This window comes from Desmodus rotundus, chromosome 5, assembly GCF_022682495.2.
Source record: "Desmodus rotundus isolate HL8 chromosome 5, HLdesRot8A.1, whole genome shotgun sequence".
NCBI classification, from domain to species: domain Eukaryota; kingdom Metazoa; phylum Chordata; class Mammalia; order Chiroptera; family Phyllostomidae; genus Desmodus; species Desmodus rotundus.
Window position 1 is genome coordinate 105,242,346 of NC_071391.1, and position 23,564 is coordinate 105,265,909.

The 23,564-nt window shown below is 49.1% G+C and overlaps 2 protein-coding genes across 4 annotated transcripts; both read left to right on the top strand.

Annotated features, from left to right (window-relative positions):
• On the top strand, positions 1-7,536 carry IL36RN (interleukin 36 receptor antagonist). 3 transcript variants are annotated; one of them, XM_045193836.2, is made up of 5 exons: positions 1-71; positions 3,854-3,907; positions 5,230-5,315; positions 6,310-6,437; positions 6,584-7,536. In XM_045193836.2, the coding sequence occupies exons 2-5, from the start codon at positions 3,879-3,881 to the stop codon at positions 6,806-6,808; spliced, it is 468 nt and encodes a 155-aa protein (XP_045049771.2). In that variant the 5' UTR covers positions 1-71; positions 3,854-3,878; the 3' UTR covers positions 6,809-7,536. The 3 variants fall into 3 exon arrangements, with proteins under 3 accessions (XP_045049771.2, XP_024414390.2, XP_045049772.2); XM_024558622.3 differs by lacking the exon at positions 1-71 and adding an exon at positions 3,561-3,640; XM_045193837.2 differs by lacking the exon at positions 1-71 and adding an exon at positions 3,661-3,672.
• A 3,979-nt stretch (positions 7,537-11,515) lies between these two features.
• On the top strand, positions 11,516-20,079 carry IL1F10 (interleukin 1 family member 10). Its single transcript, XM_024558437.2, has 5 exons — positions 11,516-11,544; positions 17,277-17,332; positions 19,072-19,157; positions 19,442-19,569; positions 19,863-20,079. Exons 2-5 carry the CDS (start codon positions 17,301-17,303, stop codon positions 20,073-20,075), a joined length of 459 nt encoding a protein of 152 aa, XP_024414205.1. The 5' UTR covers positions 11,516-11,544; positions 17,277-17,300; the 3' UTR covers positions 20,076-20,079.
• The last annotated feature ends 3,485 nt before the right edge of the window (positions 20,080-23,564 follow it).

Sequence of the window (23,564 nt, forward strand, 5' to 3'; positions counted from 1 at the left end):
AAGAAGACAGGAATGGGACGGCAATGCAGGTCTCAGTGAGGAGGTGACATTTTAGCCAAGACTCTAAGGAGGTAAGAAGGGAGCATTGCAGGTATCTTGGCGAAGAGCTTTCCCGGCAGAAGGAATAGCCAGTGCAAAGGCCCTGGGGTGGGAGCAAGAGGCCTTTGTGGTCTGAGAGCACTGCACAGGTGGTGAAAGAATGAGGCCAAGAGCTAATGGGAGCCTGATTTGGGGGGCCTGAAAGCAGGGTGAAGTCGTGCCTTCTGCTCTGAGACATGCGGAGCAAAAGGGTGATGCGGTCTGACTCAGGTTGTAAAAGGATCTCTCTGACTGCTGTGCTGTACCTTGGGGTCAGGAGCTTTAATTTAGATTTCCTGGATTTGGTCCTGACTCTAATACTAATTACTGGTCTTCCTAATAACAGGCAACATAATTAATCATTCTATGCTGGGTTTCCATATCCATGAAACAGATAATAATAATAATATTTACCCCACGGAGAAGTTACAAGCATAAAATGGGAAAATTCAGGCAAACCACTAAACACAGTACTAGGGACATAATGAACACCACATGAATATTAGTTATGCTAAGTATTATTAAATTTACCTTCCTAATAAAAATGGCTATTTTTCTATAATGAGCTGTTTGTGAACGTGTGTCTCCACATTACACAGGTGTGGGCATGTGGGCTGTGTGAGTCCTCACCTCCACAATGACAGCAGGTTGCCACCTCACCTCCAGGCCCTGCCACTCACAAAGGGTGGTAAGAGGCCACTATGGGGAAATTACCCTCTGTAGGCTGGGACAGCTTCTGGAACCTCCACAGTCACGTAGACATCCCATGAGAAATTGAGATGTCTCCCAAGAAGGGAGGGTGCCCACTGAAGACTGTGGGGAATGAGGTAGCCACAGGAGGAGAAAGTGCCAGTAGTGGAGACCGGAAAGTGCCAATAGTGCTAGTTCCCAGTTGCTGTGTAACAAATATCCCAGACCTGAGCAGCTCAAAAAAAACAGCAAACCTGTACTGTTTCATGGGTTCTCAGAGTCAGGCATCGCAGCAGGGACATCAGCTGGGGGTCCGACTCGGAGTGTCCTTGAAGCAGCAGATGCCGGTCGGGGGGCACCATCTGAGGTTTGACTAGGGCTGGGCAGGGGACAGGTTGTGTCTATTGCTCCCTCCCATGCTGTTGGAAGAGGCCACAGTTCCTGCCCATGTGGGCCTCTCCACAGGCTGCCTCCCTGTCCTGAGGACATGGCAGCTGGCTTTCCCCAGGAGAGTGATCCCAGAAAGATGAAGCAGGAGGCTACAGTGCCTTTTAGGATCTGGCCTCCGAAGTGGCACCCTGACTCCTCTACCCCATGGCATGTTCTTCAGAAGCAAGTCACTAAGTTCAGCCTGCACTCGAGGGACGGGACTCAAGCTCCACCTCTTGAAGGTCAAGTATCCAAGAATTGGTGGACATATTTTAAAACCACCATGCAGGCTGTGTGAGTTTGGGGCAAAATAACATTGTCTTTAGGTAGTGACAGCTTAATTTTCAGAAAGTTTAAAACACGACTCTCATGCAAACACATAACAAGCACTCGTAAAGGTTTATGATTATTAATAAATGAAGGAAGCAGCAGAACAATAAAGTTGATTTAAAAGATAAGTCAGGAACAGAGGATGAAAGGTGGAATAGTTTGGCTGACTTAGATTTTAAAAAACTGCTTAATGAATTGCAAGGCAGTAAATGGCACCCTTTGGTGCTGTCTTTTCCATAAGGCAGTCATTCGTTTGCAAATTACCAATCTTCTTTTAGTTCGAATCTAGCTTCACAGAGTCTGGTATCTAATACGAAGTATTAGTAAGTCAGACAAAGGTGTGTTCTCTAGAGAACTGAGTAATTTCTGGTGGGCTGTCTGACGATGCTCCCGTATGACACCGTTGGCACACGCAGTGATCATTTTGTCGTATTTTCAAGTTTTATCTTTCTCACTTTCGCCTTCTTAGCTCACCCATGTGTCCATATTTGTCTCCACTGAAGTGCATTGCAGTGTAGATAGCTCTGGCAGAGGCCTGCCCAGCACCCTCAAGGAGCTCGCGGGTCCGGCGGTGGGGGAGGGGCCGAGAGGGCGGAGGCAGGCACCGGCGTCTTTCTTTCATAGGCAGAAGGAAGAAAGTTTTGTGAAGTTTTTTTGCAGGTTCACTGGGATCAGGGGCTCAGAAAGGGCAGCCTGGGCAGATGGCATTTTACCTTTTTAGGTGAAATAATATCCACTCCTCCAAAGTCATTTTGCAAATAAAAGCCTGTTTGTTTGAAGTCACTGCCTATAAACCAACTCCTTTGGGGATTTCTTTCTGTTTTTGTTTTGGGGCGGGAGAGGGGGGGGTTGCAACTATTTCAGTGTCACTTTTATTTGATCAATTTGTGATTATTTTAATAATTTTGTAATAAAGTAAACTCCACACCTTTTATTTTTCTGAAGGTGTTCATCACATTAGTGGCATTATGTGAAAAATAGAAGATTATTTTCTATCTTTTGAAAAACTTGATATTTTGTTTATTCTTGAGGACTTTAAGGCTCATTTAGGCCAAAAGCCTGAAGACAATTTTCAAGAAATGTATGCCTTAACAGTAAATGGTGATCAGTGGTACTCAAGACGTAATTAAATTTCGTTATTATGCTTGGACCCTCACCTTTCATTCAGCTCAACCACGGAGAGTGTGTGAATGTGTTAGCGCTGCCTGAGTCACTACACAGTCACACGGGATTTTACCGTTTACGAAGGAAGAAGGATCAACCATAGAGAGCGTGGTCTAGATTTTATTTCCTGCAGAAATCAGCAGACACATGAGCCAAGATGCTGGCACGAGGATGCCGTCACAACATCACTTTTGACAGCAAATAATAATAACAACAATATAAAGGACTGCTAAGAACTGATTACTATAAATAAATGATGTTGCACCTATGCAGTGAAATACTAAACAGCTATTGAGTGTGATGACATCATGATCTATATTTGGAATGGGAAGATACTGTGCTGTTTTGCTACATGCACAGCTGGCTGAAAAGAGTGTAGTCCTACACCCAGTCGTGTGAAAGCCGTGGGTAGTGTGTCCACGTGCAGAGGAGAAGCTGGGCTTCTGGGTTTTCCGATGGTGCTATAGTAGTGAAGACAAGTTTTCTTCTTTGCCAATCCAGATTTTCAAGTTTTTCTACAATGACTATACAGACTAAACATCCTGTAAGCAGGAGAAAGCAGGAGAGCCCCACCTCTAGGAACTTCCACAGGCCTGAGGGATTGGGGAATGAGGAAAGGAAAGAAGGAAGGATGGAGAGAGGGAGGACGGTAGTTCTGAAGTCTACTTTCTGAGCTGCCGTCTGCACTGACACCTTTGGGTTTGGAGGGACCTGAGTTCCAGGAACCAGGTGCTCAGGAAGAGCTAGAAAACCCTAGTATGTTTTCAGAATTGTTAGAAGGAAGACGGTCTCTAGAACCTTCCTTCCCAAGGAGAGATAGGGTGGTGTGAGGTCACCGTGGGAAACCCTGCTCCTCCCCTACGCGGGAGTTTCAGGCCTCTCCCTAGCATGTTATTAAAGGGCCCAGGCACCCTTGTGCTCATCTTTGCAGGAGCAGCAGGCAGACACGGTAGGCTCTGCCGGGAGAAAGAGTGTTCTCAGGTGTCCTCGGGGAGCTAGTTTCATTCTCCCCAGCAGGACTGGGGTTCTCTCCTGACCCCAGACCCAGGACCCCCTGCTCTGTGGGGGCTGTTCAAATGCTGGGGGGTTGGGAGGCTGTCTGCTACCCAGGTCCCTACCAGCTCAACTCTGTCTCCACCTAACACCTGTTATTTCACAACAGGACGGTCCACTCACTGAAGGTCAGGATGGTTCTGAGCGGGGCCCTGTGCTTCCGGTGAGTATCTGAGCCTCCGAATTGGCCATGTCCTTGGGGGGAAGTGAACGCCAGGTGCACTTGTTGTTCAGCCTTGTCCAGGAGGGTGGGACCTGGACCAACCGAGCTGCAGCTCCCCAGTTGAGGTGGGTAGGTGGGTAATTGTGAACAGCCATTAGCTGCCCTAAGAGAAATTCTCCAGCCTCTTCAGTCAGGCAGCCACCTCATGGGGGCTCCTCCATGTGAAGATGGACAGGTGAGTCACCTGTGTGGAGCTGAAGCCTCGTGAGTCCTTATTGAGAGTAGGAGTCAGGAGACCTGCTGGTGCACCTACTGCGGTGACCTGGCATCGCCAGCCCCTCTGTCCACTGCTCCCTGCTGCCCTTTGGGACAATACAACAGCAATAAAATTACTTGTCAGCCAATTTGTCTGTCCTTGGGTGTGTGCTGACCAGGCATTTAGCTATGCTGTGGACGTCAGAACCACGAATAACACTCGTTCTTGCTCTCGCTGACTCAGAGCCTAGGCAGCCTTTCCCAAAGTGTATTCTGTGGAACCCCAATCCTACAAGCTTCTGTATTAACACGGTGGGGGTCCCTGATAAAGTAAATGTGGGAAATACTGCTGTTTATGTCTCCTCATATGTGAAAGCAGATTAGGAGCTCTGAAATGGAGATTTGTCTATATTTAGCCAACATTGAACCAGTTTGTATACAGCATATTTTTTTCCACATAACATCTGGGAAAACCCACTGTAGGATATACCGTCACCTCACAGGACGCCAGAAAATCAGCTGGGCTCACACATGAGAAATACATTTGAAAAGTAAGAGGAAATCATTTTAAATTTAAAGAAATTCTTAATTTAGTAGGGAATATGTGCCCCAGCAGAAGTAAAAGCCCCTGGATGTCCTCAGTAATGACTGAAGAATTGGGTGCTAATCTGGACGAGGCCTGGGCATTGGCTAACTTGCTGGCTCAGCTTAGTGATGGGCAGACCCGAGCCCAGAGGGTGTGAGTGGCTTGTCCTCCGTGACCCAGCAGCAATGGGGCAGGGCAGGATGAGGGCCCAGGACTCTGGCTTTCCAACATGACACACAAGGGACCGCTCGATGTAGAGAAGATTAAAGAGGGTGAGGGACAGAATCCTTGACTTGGGGGTTCTGTGGGGTTGTCCCCTGGTCGGACATGAACCCAGTGGGGCTGGGGAAAGGTTGTGCCATTCCTTTGGCACAGTGGGAACATAGGGAGATGGTGCCTGGGACTGGGGACTCTGAAGCTGGGCCAAGCTGGACACACCCCCACCCTTCCCTGACTGAGTGTCATTGTCCTGATATTTCAGAATGAAGGATGCAGCGTTGAAGGTACTTTATGTGCACAATAACCAGCTTCTGGCCGGTGGGATGCATGCAGGGAAGGTCATGAAAGGTGGGTGCCAAACAGGACCCTTCTTCCTTAGTGCTCTGTGCTCTCTGAGGGAAGGGCTGGGAGGACTTAGAACAGCCATGTACCACCCAGGCTTGACACAGTAGCCAGGGTACCCTGAAACCAGGCTCTGGGCAAGGACAAAAAATGCTACGTCTTCTAGCAAAGTGAGACACATGCCCCATTACCACCTGGTGCCTGTACGCAGAGGTGAGAATGTTTCCCCAAAAGAATTCTTTGTTCTTCCCTCACAGGTGGAACTAGGTCATACATTCCTTTTCCTGGGAGCCAGTGCTGGAGAGAAGTAATCAGGCTCTCTATGTCTTTATTCCCATTTGGGGGTCCCTTCTGCTCTTGGAGATCCCAGTCACTCAGAGTGGGAGCTGGTGGCACCATCTGGCTTGGTGTTTACTCAGTCTGCACCAGACACTGCAAGTGGCAGGCCCTTCTCTCTAAAACAGCACACACCTGCCCATCTGACACATGTTCACCAGGTGCTGGGGCCAGGCAGACCCTCTGTGAGGATGTGTGTGCGTGTGCACATGTGTGTGCATGTATCTGTTGTGTGTGTGCACATGTGTGTGCATGTATCTGTTGTGTGTGTGTGCATGCATGTGTGGGTGGCACAGAGAAGACTGAGACCTTCTCCTGTTCTTAGGAATCTCACAGCGGGTAGACAAATGCCCAAATAACTTTGAAGAGTCAAGAGGGCCTAAGGGTATTAAAGGAGGAGGTCCAATGTCCTGTGGGGGTTGGAGAAAACTTGAAGATTTAATCCTGAGCAAGACGGTGGGCATGGGGGGGGATGTGATACAATGTGCTATGTGCCTTGATGTGTTTTGGGCCAGCTGTCAGGAGACCACCCTTTTCCACATGACAGCTGCTAAGACCTGGGAACAGCATGCTTCACAGAGACCTGCTTCCCAAAGTCCATGATGGGGGAGGGGAAGGGGAGGGAAGGCAGTCAAGGCCCCTGAATCTGGCTTCCTTGCTCTAGGCGAGGAGATCAGTGTTGTCCCCAATCGGTTTCTGGATGTGAACCTTTCTCCAGTCATCCTGGGCGTCCAGGGAGGGAGTCAGTGCCTGTCGTGTGGGACAGGGCAGGAACCAACTCTGAAACTAGAGGTGAGTCCTGTGGGGCATCACCTGGCTTCACTGAGCAGCAGGTGCTGGACCTCTGGAGTCCATTGCTGCTCTGTGTCCCATGTCCTCAGCCCTGGCTTCCTGGCCACTCCACTCACACCCCTCAATGCTGTGTCCTTTGCTCTCAGCCAGTGGACATTATGGAGCTCTACTGCAGCCAAAAGGAATCCAAGAGCTTCACCTTCTACAGGCGAGACACGGGGCTTACCTCTAGCTTCGAGTCGGCTGCCTTCCCAGGCTGGTTCCTCTGCACTGTGCCCGAAGCCGACCAGCCTCTCAGACTCACCCAGCTCCAGGGGGACGACACTGGGGACAACCCTATCACGGACTTCTACTTCCAGCAATGTGACTAGGGCAAGGCACTCCTCAGGGCCCTGTGGACAGAGCCGGCCAGGGCCAGTGGTGGAGGAGGAGGAGGCCCAAGTGACCACCCTGCTTCTGTTCCCGGGCTCCCACCTGATTGGCTGGGCACATAGCCACTCTCCCTTCTCCTGGCTCCCAGTTTGGGTGAATTCTGCTAAAGATTGGGGCTTAGTTTACAATTTCTTTCCGTGCTGGGTGGCACTACTGGTATGGAGCCCTGCAAATGCAACATGAGGTAGAAAGGGGGAGTGGTGGAAATCCTTCAGGCTTTGTGGTGACTCGCCCAGTGCCCCTGAACCCCACAGACCAGCCCTATCCCAAAGCCTATTAGAGCCACTAGCTGCTCACATAGGGTCCTGTCACCACCCCTATGCAGGAGATGGAAGGGGTCAAAGAGTTAGAGACTCAAGGCCCAGCCCCTTCCCCCTCCCCTTTAACTCAGCTGCCATCCTGTGTGCCTTTTCCATCCCCACCCTCACACTGTCACCATGGGCAGGGTAGGGTGGTGCTGCCCAAGGAAATGACCCCAGCTCAGAAGCCCAAGGATGGGCAGGCATGTCACTCCTTCTGAAACCCAAGTACAATTAAAATCCAAGATGCTGGTGTCCATTCACATGGCAAGATGCTCATGACATATTAAGTGAACAGAGCAAATTACAAAGTGGCATATCTGTAACTGTTTTTATTAAAAAACACTTATTTAATTAAAACATAGAGAAAAACGTCTGAAAGAGTTTACTTCAATTTTAGCAACATTGGCGTACTGGTATTATATGTGACTTTCTTTTTGGTTTTTTATTTTTATTTATTTGTGTATTCTAATTACTCTATGCTGAAGATGGATTACTGGTGTCATAATCAGAAGAATTAATCTCGAGGTGAGCAGACCAGACATCATTTCTGGTTGTCCTCAGCTCCCATGTCCCCGTACTGAGATCTGAGTTGACTGCATTCTGCTGCTTCGGTTGGCAGCAGCAGGAGTCAGGTCTCAGCAGAGCTGCCAAGGAGGAGGGCATGGTGGGTTCCTGTGGCTGGAGTCTCCTGGGGAGGGAATTCATAGAAAGAAAACCCTGCACTTTGAGCTGGAGTGGTCACTGTCCCTGAGATTTCAGGGTGTGGGATTCAGCCTCCAAGGGTCTCCTGTGCTGGTTGAGTAATGTCCCCATAAATTCATGTCCTTCTGGGAGCCTCCAACTGTGACCTTATTTAGAGATAAGGCCTTTGCTGGTGCAATTAGTTGAGGTCATGCTGTGTTGGGGTGGGCCCTACACCCAGTACGCCTGGTGTCCTGGTCAGAACAGGAGACCCAGGCAGGAAGACCATGTGTAGAGGGAGGCTGGAGTTGTGCTACAATAAGGCAGAACGCTGATGGCTGAGGCTCCTACCAGGAGGAGGTGTCCCCGGGCCCTCCAAGGGAGCATGGCCTGCCAGTCTCCCCCACTGAGACTGTTGTGTTAAACCACCAAGTCTGTGGTAATTGGTCACGGCTGCCTTAGGAAGTTAATGGTCCAGGTCCCCTGGTGTCTACACACTCTGTCCCCTCCCACACTGCACCCGTCGTCTCTGTGACCAGTGGAATACGGCAGAAGTAACAAAGTGCTGCTTCTGAGGTTCCTGCAGCTTCTACATTGGTCTGTTTCCTTGTTCCCTTGAGCCGGGGGAGCAGCTGTGTGTTGTAAGTAGTGACAGAAACCTGAGTGATGAAAAATAAAGCCTTTTGCCTAGGGTCACATGAGTGAGTGTGGAGGCAGCCCCTCCAGCCCTAGTCAGGCTGCCAGGATGCCACCAACTGCAGCCTGGGGACACCATGATGCAGAACAACCCAACCAAGAAACCAACCTTCAGAAACCATGTGAGAAGATAAATGTCTGGTGCTTTAAGTGGCTAAGTTTTGGGGTCACTTGTTAGGCAGCAATAGATGACTAATACACAGGGAAGAGAAGTAAATGCTTTTATTTATTTTCCTTCTCCAAATGAACGTTGGTCCCTTACTTCCCCAAACATTGTATTTAAAAGCTGATCATACTGAATTTGTTGAATAGTCTCTGTTTCTACAAGGGTTAGCTCTTCCTTGACTATCTTTACACCTCCAGGCATGCGTGCCAGGGACCATGACCCCAGTGTTCCCACCTAAACCCTGGGGGTGAGAGTAGAGGCCAGGAAGGGGCCCAAATATGAGCCAAGTGTTGCACCTGCTCCTCACCTGTCAGACCAACCCGGATTTCACTGAGGGACTAGCCAGGGGGTAGCCAGGCCAGAGGGTCTGCCTCCTGGACCTCCGACTACAGCCTCCCCAGACTCCATGCCGAGAACACGGCTCCCGGCCCCAGGCTCTGTCTGCAGATGCAGTTCACACTCAGTACCCACAGGCTCGGCCATAGACCCTGACTGCCAAGGAGCCTCTGCTGAGTAAACATGCCTGGTCATCTGCTGACAGTCTTGGGTGCACCGCCATGCAAACTTTCCCTCATTGTAATAAGCTGACTTGGGGTCTGTGGCCCCTAAATTGATCTCAAGGTCAAGGCTGCATCAGCTTGTTTTGAAGCCTCTTGCATTGTGTTTGGTAATTGGAATCCAGTGAGTGGAATGTGGAAGCCGTTTCTTACCTTGGAACATTCTTTCTCCTCCACCACCTAAATTTCAGCTGCTCCACCCTCAGGGAGCAGCTGAAATTTTCTCATTCCTGAAGCTTCTCCATCCTGAAGTGGCTCTTCATCATTTGTCGGGTGATAGAACTCAAAAGGGCTTTAGCAGGGGTGAGCTGACACATGCTGATTGAAAAGGGACAGATGCAAAATGCTATGTGTACGGTACTGACATCACGACATTCAAGTGAAACAGGTCTAGTGGTTTTAGATTTCTTCCATTTCAGCACCAGCCCCCAGTCTCAGCTGGTATTTACAGAGGTGTGTACCCAAGGCCCGCACAGTCTGTGCCAGTTGTCAGCACTGAGGACCATAGTGTGTCCTGAAGAGCAGGAGGTCCCAGACTAAGACACAAGGAAGCGGCGAGGGGGCTGGGGGCCTGTATCCTGAAGAAGCCATACATGGAGAGGCCCCTCCAGTACTCCAAGGCTGCCAGTTGGAGGATACACTTGTTCTGTGTAATTCCAGAACACACAAGCAGGGCTGGTGAGAGGACAGATAGAGCTGCTTTCTTGTGTGACCTGGAAATTTTAACTGTAAGGACCACACACACCGTTAGGGTTTCTCCAAGAGGTTGTGAGCTCCCTAGCCCTGGAGGTGTTGGAGCAGAGCTGGCTGAGCCTACTTCTCAGGGACACTGTAGCACCAATTATGTCATGTCTAAGGCCCTTATAATTCTAGAAATTTGGTTTTTTACTCAAGGAAATTGTCTTCCTGTGTGTTGTCTCCAACAAAATAGGCCTTCAACCCAGAGAATAAAATCCGGTCTTTTTGTTTTCTTAATCCTCACCCCAGGATATGCTCCATCGATACTAGAAAGAGAGGAAGGCAGTGGGGGAAAGGGAGAGAACCATCGACCTGTCCCCCACCCCAGTATGTGTCCTGACTAAAGATTGAACAGCAACCTGGATATGTGCCCTGACCAGGAATCAAACCCACAACCTTTTTAGTATACAGGGTGATGCTCCAACCAACTGAACCAACAGGCCAGGGCTAGAGTCTGGTCTTCTTGTTTTTCCAAGTGTTGATGACTTAGGTCCCCAGCTGGACTGTAAACTACTCCGTGGGGACCTTGTGCTGTATGTCTTTGTCACACAGCAGTGTGAGTGCTCAGTAAACATCACTGACTGCAGGGACCATACCCACCACGCTTCTGCCCTTTACACAGAGGGACCAGGCATTGAGAGAGGGGGTCAAGAATGCCTACTGGCCTTAGAAAATAGAAATCTGGTCCCATTCCTGCCCATCTTCTCTTATCTCTCACTCTGCAGTATCTGGGTGTTGAACTGATCTCTCCCCTTCCCCCCAAGCCTTTCATGGAACTTCACAAATGACTTGAGAGGAAAAATTACAATACGGCAGTTGGTCCCCAGAGAACAGCATACCTAAGTGTTCTGCCCCTTGTGAGTGGATACATGGATGAATGGATGGATGGACTGAGTTAAGTTCTGTCAGTTCGGGGCCTGAGTGTTCACGCCTGCCCTGCTCCCAGTGTGTCAAGTGCCCTAGCTGTCCAGGGCACAGGCCGCCTGCTCCATCCAGGGTGGATCTAAGGTCAATGTCTTCCTGAGGTGGGTTTTCTCAGTCACTCTTATACCAGTGATTGGATGCCCTCTCGTCTTCCCAGAAAGGGTCATACTCACCATGTGGTGAGCCCCCACTCTCTCGTTGCCAGTCTTCAGACATCAGACGTTGTTCTGCCCTTAGCCCCTTGGACACACTCCTCTTGCGTGTGCTGCCCTTAAGCCTAGAGTGGAGCCCATGGCGCTAAACGGAAGGCAACACAAGGACATCTGACCCCAGCACTGTTTACCTGCTGGCCCAAACCACCAATAACTGTCAATGACAGTAGCGATGATCAGGGGCCCAATGCCTGGCTTCTACAAACACTCATTAATACCCCCACCTTCTCATTATCCATATTGTACTGCAGACATTGTGAAATCCCCAGGCTCTTCTTCCCCATCCTGGAGCCAATTTCAAAGGTGCTGCAGGTCCGACCCACCTGTTCAGACAATATAAACCCTGGGCAGGTGCCCTAGAGAAATCAGGTGGCGGTTCCAGGCACCCAGGATCTGCAGGTCAGTGGTGGGCAGGCAGTGTTCTCTCTTTCTCTCTCCTTTCTTCTTCCTTCTGCCAACATCTCCAATATGTCCCTTCCTTAACTCTTCCTGGCAACTCTCTAGAGGACAAGATGTCCTACCCACAGAACACCAGGGCTGCTAGCTAATTCCAGGGGCACAGAGAAGGAATTTGAGGAGAAGCTGTAGGTTAAGTTGAGCCCAGATACTTTTAATATTTAGAGCCATAGATTTTAGAAAGTGATGTCAGAGGAAATACCTAGGCCAGTGGTGTTCAGTGGTGTTTGGTGAGGTTTGGGGCTCTTTAGAGATTCCCCAGTGCCTGCCTCAGTGGTCAAGGAAAGTGCTCACAGGTTCTGGCGTCTCTATCACGCCCTGACTCAGCAAAAGCAGGCCGCTTTTATCCATTATACTTTCATTAAGATTCTGTGTACAAATTCAGTGCAAAACTTAGTTTTTAAGAGTACTGCCCTGCCCAGACTCTCATTTCAACGAGAATAAGTTGGAGGCCCAGGATAAAGGGGACTTTCCAAGGTGGCAAGGCAAATCCGAATCAGTAGCAGCACTAGGTCTTGAACCCAACCTTGCCATTGAAGTCTGCTGTGTACGTGCTTCTGTGCCCTGCCCACAGGTACCACTCGTGTCAGTTGGGGGACTGCAGGAAGCTACAGCCATGCTTCAAGATGGTGTTACTTTTCATAAGGAAAATAAATGTCTACATAGAGAACAATAAAAAATACAGAGAAATTTAATAGGAGTGCAGAGGAGGGTATAATAGTAAAGGAGAGATTCATTAAACTCCGAGTCATGGCATCATAGATGGTTTGGTCTGATTCTTAATAACCACACACTCTAACTTCATGATTTTATAGATGCTGAAATGGAAGGTTGGAGGTTAAGTGACATAGCCTTGTACGTCTGAGTTGTTAGTTTGAGCTGATAATTAATTTGGCAGAACCTTTAGATAATGATTTCATGTTCAGTGACCCTAATGCCACAGGTCAGAGTGGACAGCTGTGAGAAGGGGTGACTTCTGAGGCAGGGAAATCAAAGACAGCCCTGCGTGTGCCCACGGGAAGGTAAGGAGAAGTCACATGCCTGGAGGGGCGGTTCTGTGTCCACAGAGAAGATACACTCACACGAGGAAATCTGGGCCAGATGGTGGTGAAACGGGCAGCCACCGTGGATTCTAGAACTGGGCGGGGGTGTGGTGGAAGCAGTACTTACAAGATGAGTCCAGGTTGGTCTGCACTGAAGGTAGAAAAACCAGGAATACAGGTCCAATGTCTGTTAATAAGGCAAAGTTACAGTTTAAAGAGTAATCTCTCAGAACTTGCTGATAAATCAGATTTATTCAGAAGATTTGGGAGAAGGTTGATGATCCTTAGGTTTTTGAATCATATTGGCTGGAGGAAGATTATGTCAGGGAGAGAAATGAAACTGGGAGGAAGAACGGGCTGAGGGAGTGGAAGAAGGTTAATTTGACCTTAGAGATCTTAGGTTGGGTGTTGAGGCAGGATGTTTAGAAGGGGTGTTCTGTAGGCTGATGGAGGTAGTCTGGGGTGTTCAGTCTGGGCTTCGAGGGGAGTGGACTAACATGATTATTGCAATTGTGGAAATGGGTGAATTGAAACTCTGGGAAATGAAAGAGAAGTGCTTAGGACTTTAACTGGTGGCCTCTAGCCTTGGGGATGCCCCCAAAGGGAAGGGAGAGTCTACAGCATCTGAGAAGAGGACATGGACAGGTGTGAAGGTGATCGATGTCAAGGGTTCTGTGGGGCAGAGGCCAAATATCAGAGGGATCGAGAAAGAGTCCAAATTTGGTGCCACAGAAGCTAACGTTGGTCTTGCAGCACATATCCACACACGTAACATGTACGGTACTGAGGAGAGGGTAGGACGAGGGTGGGGTGCAAATAGCATGGAGCATGTTCGGGGTGCTGGCATTTGATCCAGGAGAGGTAAACTGATGAGCTCTGAGACAGCCAGAGACAGTGTTTAGGGAGGGGTCCAAGACAAAGTCCAGTGAAAGGCCACTTGGGGACAATAGAGAAGGACAAGTTTGGGGTGGAATGTGTGGCACACTGGGAGAGAGCGAAGCAAGCTGCTCAGCAACAGGACCTCTAGGCTCCCTGGTGGACTAGACACGGACTTTTCACTCCTCTTCGCTCCTCCGCACTCGAGGGAAGACACTGAGATTTGGGGCTGCGCCAGGACCAGAGGTTTCTGGGGCCCCAGGGGATCCAGCTGGACCGGACCTTCACTGAATTTCTGCTGGCTCTTTGAGCTGACACTGACTGATAGTGAGAGTCATCGGTCCGCCTGTCCAGCTTCACAAAGGCCCTCCACTTGGTCTGCCCCAGCCAGACTTTGGCACAGCCACCACGACACGCAATTTTCTGCTGCCATAACCAAAGGACCCCCAGTAGTTTGGCTGAGAGAGCACAGCATCAAGTGGGCTTCGTCGAGGCCGTGCTGCTGTGGGCCTCCCTGAGCCAGGGGATCACCTAGTGCTTTGCTACTCAAAGTGGGGTCCAGGGTCCAGCAGCACTAATGTCACTTGGTTGCATGTTTGAAATAGAGTCTCAGGTCGCACCCTAGATGGAGGGAGTCAGAATCTGCATTTTAACAAGAGCTGCAACTGATTAATTTATATGTTCATCAAAGAGAGACAAACTGAGCTGGTCTAGCAGTCCCATGGCTGGCTGATCACTGGAAGGAATCACTTCAAGCCCAGGGAATACCCCTCATCAAGGGCCCCCAGGGGATTCAGTGGGCAGGCACTTTTGAGAGCCAGTTAGTCTAACTGAACACCTCACTTAAAAAAATTAAAACTTACTTTATGCTAAAGAAACAATTCATATTCATATAGGAAGCATGTTGAGATGTTAAAAAAAAAAAAAAAAAAAACGCTCCTGACCCCGTCACCACAGGTCAGTGCCGTAGCAAAACGTGGGCAGTCTCTGCTTCTCTGTGCGCCTCTGAGTGCATGTGGGTTTACGTGGGGTCATAGCATCTATTGTGTATATCTTGCACTTTTCACTCAGTATATTTTTAATGATTTTTTGTATTTTCCCATTACCACTCAGTCCCCTCATAACTCCCTCCCCACCCAGCATCACTCCATTGTCCATGTCCATGAGTCCTTTTTGCTCAATCCCTCCACCCCCTACTGTTAGATCTGGGCAGGCCTAGGAGGGATGAAAATCACCAGGTAAGAAAATGGCACCGCGGGAAGCTGCCTGCAGACCCTACCCAGGAAAAACAGATGAAGATTAGGGTCTGGGGTCAGCCTATTTGACAATAGGATGCAGCTTTCACCCAGCAATCAAACTAATTCCCTAACTGCAGATTTTTTAGCTTAAAAACCCTGATCTAAGAACACTGAGCGAGTCCCAACCTCCCTTGGTTGGCCCCACTTTCCCTCTTATTCCCGCTAATAAACCCTGCTCTCCTTAGCTTGATGCGTCCATCTGGTTTCTTGAGCAACTCTGACCTAACACCTACCATCCCCCTCTTAGCTGTCTCCTGCTCTCTGTCTATGAGTCTGTTTCTATGTTGCTTGTTAGTTCAGTATGTTCATTAGATTCCACATATGAGTGAAATCACATGGTATTTGTCTTTCTCTGACTGGCTTATTTCACTTAGCATAATGTTCTCCAGGTCCATCCATGCTGTCACAAAGGGTAAAACTTTCTCTCTTTTTTTATGGCTGAGTAATATTCCAATGTGTAAATGTCCCATAGTTGTTTTATCTACTCATGTACTGAGGGACACTTGGGCTGCTTCAATATCTTGGCAATTGTAAATAATGCTGCAATGAACATAGGGGTGCTTATTTCTTTTGAATTAGTGTTTTAGTTCCTTTGGATATATTACCAGAAGTGGGATCACTGGGTCAAAAAGCAGATCTATTTTTAATTTTTTGAGGTATTTCCATACTGTTTTCCACAGTGGCTGCACCAGTCAGCATTCCCACCAGTGTACAAGGGTCCCCCTTTCTCCACATCCTCACTAGCACCTGTTGTTTGTTGATTTATTGATGACAGCCATTCTGACAGGTGTGAGATGACATCTCATTGTGGTTTTAATTTGCATCTCTCTGGTGATTAGTGAAGTTGAGCATCTTTTCACATGTCTACTGGCCATCTGTATGTCCTCTTTGGAAAACTGTTCAGGTCCTTTGCCCATTTTTTAATTGTGTTGTTTGAGTTTTGTTTTTTGTTTTTTTCTGGTGTTGAGTTTCATAAATTCTTTATAAATTTTGGATATTAACCCCTCATTAGATATATCAGTGAGTATGTCTCCCTTTCTTTGGGTTGTCTTTTTATTTTGTTGATGGTCTCTTTTGACATAATTTTTAAATCAATAGCCTGCCTATTATTTGGACACTTAGATTATTTCCAACTTCTCGCTATTGTAGAAAGTGATGCAGTAAACACTTTCATGACTAAATGTTGGGCAACAGGTGAAATTACCGAGTTCACAGACTTCTTTCACACTTTGATCGCATCACCAACATCTGTCCAGATCTGCACTCCCGCCAGGGCCCTGGTACCCTTCGTTCGCACCAAACCTTCAACTCTCACCACAAAACCCAGGGGTAGGAAATGGGATGTGCCAAGGGACCGAGATGCAGATCCGGCACTAAAGTTGTCCCTGCTACACCCTCCTTCTAACGCCCAGGCCATGGAGGTCGGTGCTGCTGTGGTGGCCAGAAGCCTGCCATCAGCATCAATCTGTCCTTTCACATGCCCCCCAAACGCCATTCAGTGCCACCCTCTCCCTCTCTGAGCCCTGCTCCTTCCCCCACCTTCTTCTTTCCCACCCCCTCTTATTTTCCACCCTCTTATCTTTTTTCTACTGTTCTCCTTTCATGGTGAGAATCTTACCTACTTCGCAAACCTCAGCCCTAGCCATCCTTGCATTTTACTTTTCTGGGCTATTTTCCAACTCTTACTGCCCTCATGCCCTAATTTGCTCTGGTTCTTTTCAAACTGGATTCCAGACCATTCTTTTGAAGGTCGTTTTAGGGACAAGCTCTAGGGCAGATAACCCAGCTGAAGGAGAGGAGCCGTGTGGGGCTCTGTGGTCTCGGTTTTATATGGGGACACAGGCTTCAGTGTAGAAAACTCACCCTCAAAAACACAGGTGTCTATGCATCAAGCCCATCCTGTTTCCCTGTGGTATAAATGGGAGGCTTGTTGGGCTTTAGATGGTTTCTCTTCCCTGGTCTCGGCAAGGTGACCCAGTCCCTAAGAATAATGCTCTCTAACTCTGCAGGGTGCCTGCTGTCCATCAGCACTGGGTCCTCCCACCTGCTAGGGGAGGGTGGACTGCAGTGACTCCACGCCACTGGTAAGTGGGACAAAGTTCGAGTGGGCTCGTCCTCAAGCTGTGAGGCTAGAGCCCGTCCCCTGCCCTGGGAAGTGCTCCTGGCCAAAGGATTTGGGGACACTTGTTCTCTGGTTTTCCAGGGCTGACACCAGAAGACAGTCGCAGGGTCACACCCAGCCAGCTTGAGCTGCTCCCAGATGGCCCTAAATGAGGGCAGCCAGAGCTGCCTGGACCTTGCGGGGCAAGGGAGAGAGCTCTGTGGACTGTGGGGGGCCAATTATGGAACAGTGGCCTGATGGGACCTTCCACCCTGTGACTGGGGATTTGGGGTACACTGGGTATCTGCCCCCAGCTCCACTGCCTTCCTCTGACAGCAATTCCCTTCTTTCCTCCAGGAAAGACCCGTCACCCCTGCAGGAATGTGCTCCCTCCCCATGGCAAGATACTACATGTAAGTCCTTCCTTTCTTGATCAGGAGCCTGGGATGACTCGGGAGAGGGAAAGAGGCTGAGTCAGAAGGACAAGACTCCTTCTTACCTTAGAAACCTCAAGTGCCCCATAATTAAGCTCAATTATCCCCCCCAATAACAATGGCTTTCTTCCCTGAGCTTCTGCAAAATGCCAGTCATTCCCCTGTCTTATCTCCATTCTAAGGAATCCAAGAGGAGGTGTCACTAAGCTCACTTTACAGATCTGGAAACTGAGGCTCAGAGGTTAGGCGAGTTCCCTGATGGCCCCCAGAGCCAGGACCCAGACTGCACGTGCCCTGTGCTGCCCCACCCTCTCTCTAAAGGCTCAGGGACCAGTTCGAGTCTCGGGGACAACACCTGTGTATGCTGGCCTCTGTGGTCTTTACTCCCAGTCTGGGTTTCCAACTCTCACTTGTGTTTTATCTCATTCGACATTTTGGAGTTTACTTACAGTTTACTCTTTACTGTCTGTGGTTTTTGCTGTAAATTGCCTCCAGCCCTTAGAGAGGAATATGGGATGTAATGAAAATAAAATGTGTTAGTTAGCCTCTGGGGTATCTTTCCTCAGCTCCTGCATGGGCCTCTTGTCCTGACGGGGGGCCAGTCAGGGCCCCAGAAAGTTACAGCTTGGCCAGGAGGGCACATGCACAAAACATGCTAATGACAAGACAGGTGCCATACCTTAGAGTACCCAGCTTGGGTCCAGGTCTGCAAATAGCCTGCTGCTGGCAGATGCATGGTGTACAGTCTTGGACCAGCTGGCAAGTTCAGGCTCCTCAGATCTTTATTTTTTATTGTATAACTGAACTTGCGTTAAACACATACAGTCATTAGCTAAGGGAATTACAGTTAGCTGTTATTGAGAAAGGAAAAGCTCCTGGAGGCAGTGGCCTTGGCCCAGAGCTTCTGCCCTAGAAGGTAAAGAAGCCTTCTTGGGCCTGAGAGTGCCTGACAAATGTCTTTGAAACCAGCCAGGCAACTGAGCTAATAGCTGGCTCGACTTTGATGCTGCACACACTCACTCACCAGGGTTTCTCCCCAGCCCAAGGCCTGTACTCACTCCCCGAGGCCCATCTTGTAACTGCAGCCACGCCCAGTGACTGTCCGCAGGCCCACTTCAGCTCTCTGCTGACCTCCTTACTTTGCACACGTAACGTGGGCGCCCCAGAGCTCACCTGCCTGGCGCAGGGGGCACGTGGCACATTTACCATCATGTAGGAATTTTTTCCAATTATGGATTTTCTCCTATTGAATGGTCTTTGAATATCTGAAAAGCAAATCACACTCCAATATACACTCAATTGATTCCTTTAATAAGACAATAAACATCTATGAAAAATTGAGGCGGGCCCAGAAAACCTGGGATAAGGCTCACTGTATCCCAGAGACATCATAGCCTCATGAGGAGATTTCTCCGGAAGGCAGTGGAAAAGGGCTATATCACCAGGAAAATGCTCTACTCCTCAGTGAAACGGCACCAGCTCCCTTCAATGCTTTGAAGGGCTGACAGAGCCCAAGCCTTATAAAGGGCGGAGGTGCAGCCTCTGACAAGATCCAGGAGGCCTTTCCTGCCTTAAGATGACCTGGTCTTTACCTGCCCCCTTTGCACCTGTGAAAGGAGAAGAACCCCCAGATACTGAGTAAGGTGATCAGACTGTGGGCTTTGGGACTCAGTGGTGGCGGAAGGAGCTGGGTCGTCAGTATCGCCATCCTGTTTCAGAATTAAGGATGCAGATCAGAAGGCTCTGTACGTAAGAGACAACCAGCTCCTGGTGGGAGATCCTGACTCGGACAACTGCTGTGCAGGTGAGCCCTAGAGCCCCCACCCGCTGGGACTCTCCTAGGCTCCCTCTGCCACAGGCTCTCCCCTTCTCTCCTGCCTCTGGTGACAGTGAGAGGAGACAGGGAACAGCTGAGGACCTCTCCTAGTGAGGGTCATGACCCCAGCAGGAGTCTCAGTTTAGCCTGCAGCTTGCACGCAGGGTCCAGGCCAGCTGTGCCCTGGCCCAGTTCCTGCCTGAAGTTAGCTCATTGAGACCTCGCGGTGTGGGTCGCATCACATCCTGGCTCTCTTCTCTCTTCCTTCCCAGAGAAGATCTGCATACTTCCCAATAGAGGCCTGGACCGCACCAAAGTTCCCATCTTCCTGGGGATCCAGGGAGGCAGTCGCTGCCTGGCATGTGTGGAGACAGCAGAGGGGCCTTCCCTGAAGTTAGAGGTGAGGTGTGTCCTGTTTTGGGGGGACCCTGCGGACCCACCTGTCCTGCAGGACACTCTGCTCCCATCTGTGGGTTCCCTGCCAGGTCCACATGTCCCCTCCTGCAAGTCTCCACCATTTCCCTCTGTACCCAGTGCCAAGACCCTTGCCCTCTAGAGCTCTCAGGAGGCAGTTGCCTGGCTAAAGACCCCCCCCCCCCATCCCATAGTCCCTCACTGGCTAAGCCCAGAAGCCTCTGGGCTGACTGCTTACTCAACAGCCTCATCCTTCAGCTGGCCTCTTGCCCACCACAGGATGTGAACATCGAGGACCTGTACAAGGGCGGTGAGCAGGCCACACGCTTCACCTTCTTCCAGAGAAGCTTGGGCTCTGCCTTTAGGCTCGAGGCTGCTGCCTGGCCTGGCTGGTTTCTCTGTGGCCCAGCGGAGCCCCAGCAACCAGTGCGACTCACTAAGGAGACTGAACCCTCTGCCCGCACTGAATTCTACTTTGAACAGAGTCGGTAGGGAGGCAGGAGGCAGGGACTGTGCTCAGGGACTGTGGTAGGCAGAGTAATGCCCCCAAAGATGTCCATATCCCAGTCCCCAGAATCTAGGGATATGTTACCTGAAAAGGCAAAAGGGACTTTGCAGGTGTGTTTGAGATAAGCATCTTGAGCCCTGGCTGGTGCGGTTCTGTGGATTGACGGCTGGCCTGTGAACCGAAAGGTGGCTGGTTCAATTTCCAGTCGGCACATGCCTGGCTTGCGGGCCAGGTCCCCAGATGGGGGCATGCAAGAAGCAATGATCAACGTGTCTCTTGCACATCAATGTTTCTTTCCCTCTTTTTCTCCCTGCCTTCCCCTCTCTCTAAAAATAAATAAATAAACTCTTTAAGAAAGAGAGATAAGGGTCTTGAGGTAGGGAGACCATCCTGGGTAATGGGGGGAGGGAGGACGGGCAATGTTATCACATGGGTCCTGGTAAGAGGGAGGCAGGAAGGCAAGAGTCAGAATGAGATTGGAATATGCTGTGCTGCTAATTTTATTTTATTCTATTTTTAAAATATTTTATTTCTTTTTATTTTTAATATATTTTATTGACTATGCTATTACAGTTGTCCTATATTTTTCTCCCCTTTATTCCCCTCTGCCCTGTACCACCATCATCTCCCTGGCCACCATCATTCCCCCACCTTAGTTCATGTCTGTGGGTCATACAAATAAGTTCTTTGGCTTCTCCATCTTCCATACTATTCTTAACGTCCCCCTGTCTATTTTGTACCTACCATTTATGCTTCTTATTCCCTGTACCTTTTCCCCCCATTCTCTCCCCACCCCCTCCCTGCTGATAACGCTCTCTATAATCTATCTCTGTGATTCTGTTCCTGTTCTAGTTGTTTGCTTAGTTCATTTTTGTTTTTTTAGGTTTGGTTGTTTATAGCTGTGAGTTTGTTGCCATTTTACTGTTCATATATTTGATCATCTTCTTTTTCTTAGATAAGTCCCTTTGACATTTCATATAATAAAGGCTTGGTGATGATGAACTCCTTTAACTTGACCTTATCTGGGAAGCACTTTATCTACCCTTCCATTCTAAATGATAGCTTTGCTGGACAGAGTCATCTTGGATGTAAGTCCTTGCCTTTCATGACTTTGAATACTTCTTTCCAGCCCCTTCTTGCCTGCAAGGTTTCTTTTGAGAAATCAGCTGATAGTCTTATGGGAACTCCTTTGTAGGTAACTGCTTCTTTTTCTCTTGCTGCTTCTAAGATTCCCTCCTTCTGCTTAATCCTGGGTAATGTAATTATGATGTGCCTTGGTGTGTGCTTCCTTGGGTCCAATTTCTTTGGGATTCTCTGAGCTTCCTGGACTTCCTGGAAGTCTATTTCTTTTGCCAGATTAGGGAAGTTCTCCTTCATTATGTTTTCAAGTAAGTTTTCCATTTCTTGCTCTCCCTCTTCTCCTTCTGGCACCCCTAGAATTCAGATATTGGAATGTTTAAAGTTGTCCCAGAGGTTCCTAAACCTCTTCTCATTTTTTCAAATTCTTCTTTCTTCATTCTATTCTGATTGAATGTTTATTTTGTCCTTCTGCTCCAAAGTGCTGATTTGAGTCCCGGTTTCCTTCCCTTCACTCTTGGCTCCCTGTCTATTTTTCTTTATTTTACTTTGCATAGCCTTCATTTCTTCTTCTATTTTGCACCCATACTCAACCATTTCTGTGAGCATCCTGATTACCAGTGTTTGGAACTCTGCATCTGATAGGTTGACTATCTCTTCATCACTTAGTTGCATTTTTTTCTGGAACTTTGATCTGTTCTTTCATTTGGGTCATATTTTTTCTGTCTCAGCATGCCTGTTATGTTGTAAGGGGCAGAGCCTTAGGTATTTGCCATGGTGGAGCAACCCACGTTGCTGTGTTGTGGGGCTGTATAGGGGGCAGGGGTCTGAGAGGGAACAATGCCACTTGGTCAGCTCTTGGCCGGCTTTCAGTCATTTCCTCTTCTACCCACAAGCAAATTGGGCCCTTCTGATGCTGATTACCAGGTGAGTGGGTTTGTGTACATTCTAGGATCCTGTGGGTCTCTCCAGTGACTTCTCCCATGAGGCTGTGAGTTTCTTCCCCCACCTCAACCCCCACAGGTTTCTTAAATCAGTGGTTTTGAGGCTTTGTTTCCCTGTGCTGGTACCCTGGGTTGCCTGGTCTGTCTCGCTTCCCAGTTGTTCTTCCCAGTTTATCCACATGCAAATGTGGGACCTCCCACTCTGCCAGCCGCAGTCTTGCCACAAGTTCTCTCCACACTGCCTGCCTGTCTCCACCCCTCCTACTGGTCTGGATTAATATTTCCTCTTTTTTTGCCTCCCAATGGCCTGGTGTTTATGTGTTGGGACTATGCTGTGCCTTTTGATGACATGTTTTGTTTAATTTTGGTTCACCAGTGCTCGTAGCAGCTGCTGGCACACTGGGAGGTGCTGAGCAAATACAAAATCTTGAACAAATTAGTGGATGATCACTTGGTTCTTGTCAGATATGGCCCAAGAAGAGCTATGGCAGCAAGGAAACAGATGCCACTGCAGCACAAAGGGGACGCTGGCAGAGGGGTCCGTCAGGGCTTCAAAGGACAGGGCATTTAACCTGGGCCTCAGAGGAAAAGTACTTTTCCAGACAGTGCGGGGAGGAGCATTCCAGGCAGCAAGAATGACTCAGGGAGGTGTGATGACAGAGAGCTCACCTGGTGCATTGTGAGTCCTCCACGAGGCTGGGAACCAGGGCTTATGACTGAGGAGTTGCTGAAAAACAGGATGAGAAGATAGGCAGGACCTGATTGTGAACTCTTAGAAGGAGGTTAAACATTATCCAGGAGGCTTGAAAGAATCATCCAAGTATTTCAAGCCAGACCCTGGGCTTTAAGCCTGGGCCCTGGAAGTCAGCACTATACCCACCAGCTGCTACTAGGGCTTCAGCTCAGCCAGGTTCCTCTCATCTCCTCCTCACGCACATGCCTCTGCTTGGCACTGCCCTGGGGACAAGTTGGCAGTCTGGTTCCAAGGTTGGCCTGACTGTATCTTGCCACAGTCACTCATCTTCTTCACTCACGGTGACTCAATGTGACCCAGCTTGAGCAGAGCCCATGAGTGACAGAGACGTGGGTATGCCTGGGTAGCTGTGGGCCCAACCCACAACAGAGGGGCCAGCCAAGGTGAACTGGATCAAGTTCTCTACTTATGTAAAAAAACATTTTGAGCATCTACTCTGTACCAGCTCAGTGTTCATGCTTAGGAGAGGAAGAGGATACATGACATTTAGAAGCCACGGTCCCAACGGGGAGCCTGCCAGGCTCTGGTAGGAATAATGATGGATGTTCTTGCCCTGGGGATTTCAGAGTAAGAAATGGAAGTAACTTCTGACAGGTGCAGTTCAGAGGTGCCACCTTCCAAGGCTGTCCCTTAAATTCTTCCTCCTCCCTGGTGACCACACCAGAGGCTTCATTCCACAACCAGTCCATTAGAACTAT

Excerpts from the sequence above, each read along its gene's own strand:
- IL36RN (XM_045193836.2), top strand. The coding sequence starts at position 3,879 with ATGGTTCTGAGCGGGGCCCTGTGCTTCCG. Across the intron at positions 3,908-5,229 it reads AGCGGGGCCCTGTGCTTCCG|AATGAAGGATGCAGCGTTGA; the intron begins GTGAGTATCTGA and ends CTGATATTTCAG. Across the intron at positions 5,316-6,309 it reads TGCAGGGAAGGTCATGAAAG|GCGAGGAGATCAGTGTTGTC; the intron begins GTGGGTGCCAAA and ends TCCTTGCTCTAG.
- IL1F10 (XM_024558437.2), top strand. The coding sequence starts at position 17,301 with ATGTGCTCCCTCCCCATGGCAAGATACTACAT. Across the intron at positions 19,158-19,441 it reads CTCGGACAACTGCTGTGCAG|AGAAGATCTGCATACTTCCC; the intron begins GTGAGCCCTAGA and ends CTTCCTTCCCAG. Across the intron at positions 19,570-19,862 it reads GGCCTTCCCTGAAGTTAGAG|GATGTGAACATCGAGGACCT; the intron begins GTGAGGTGTGTC and ends TGCCCACCACAG.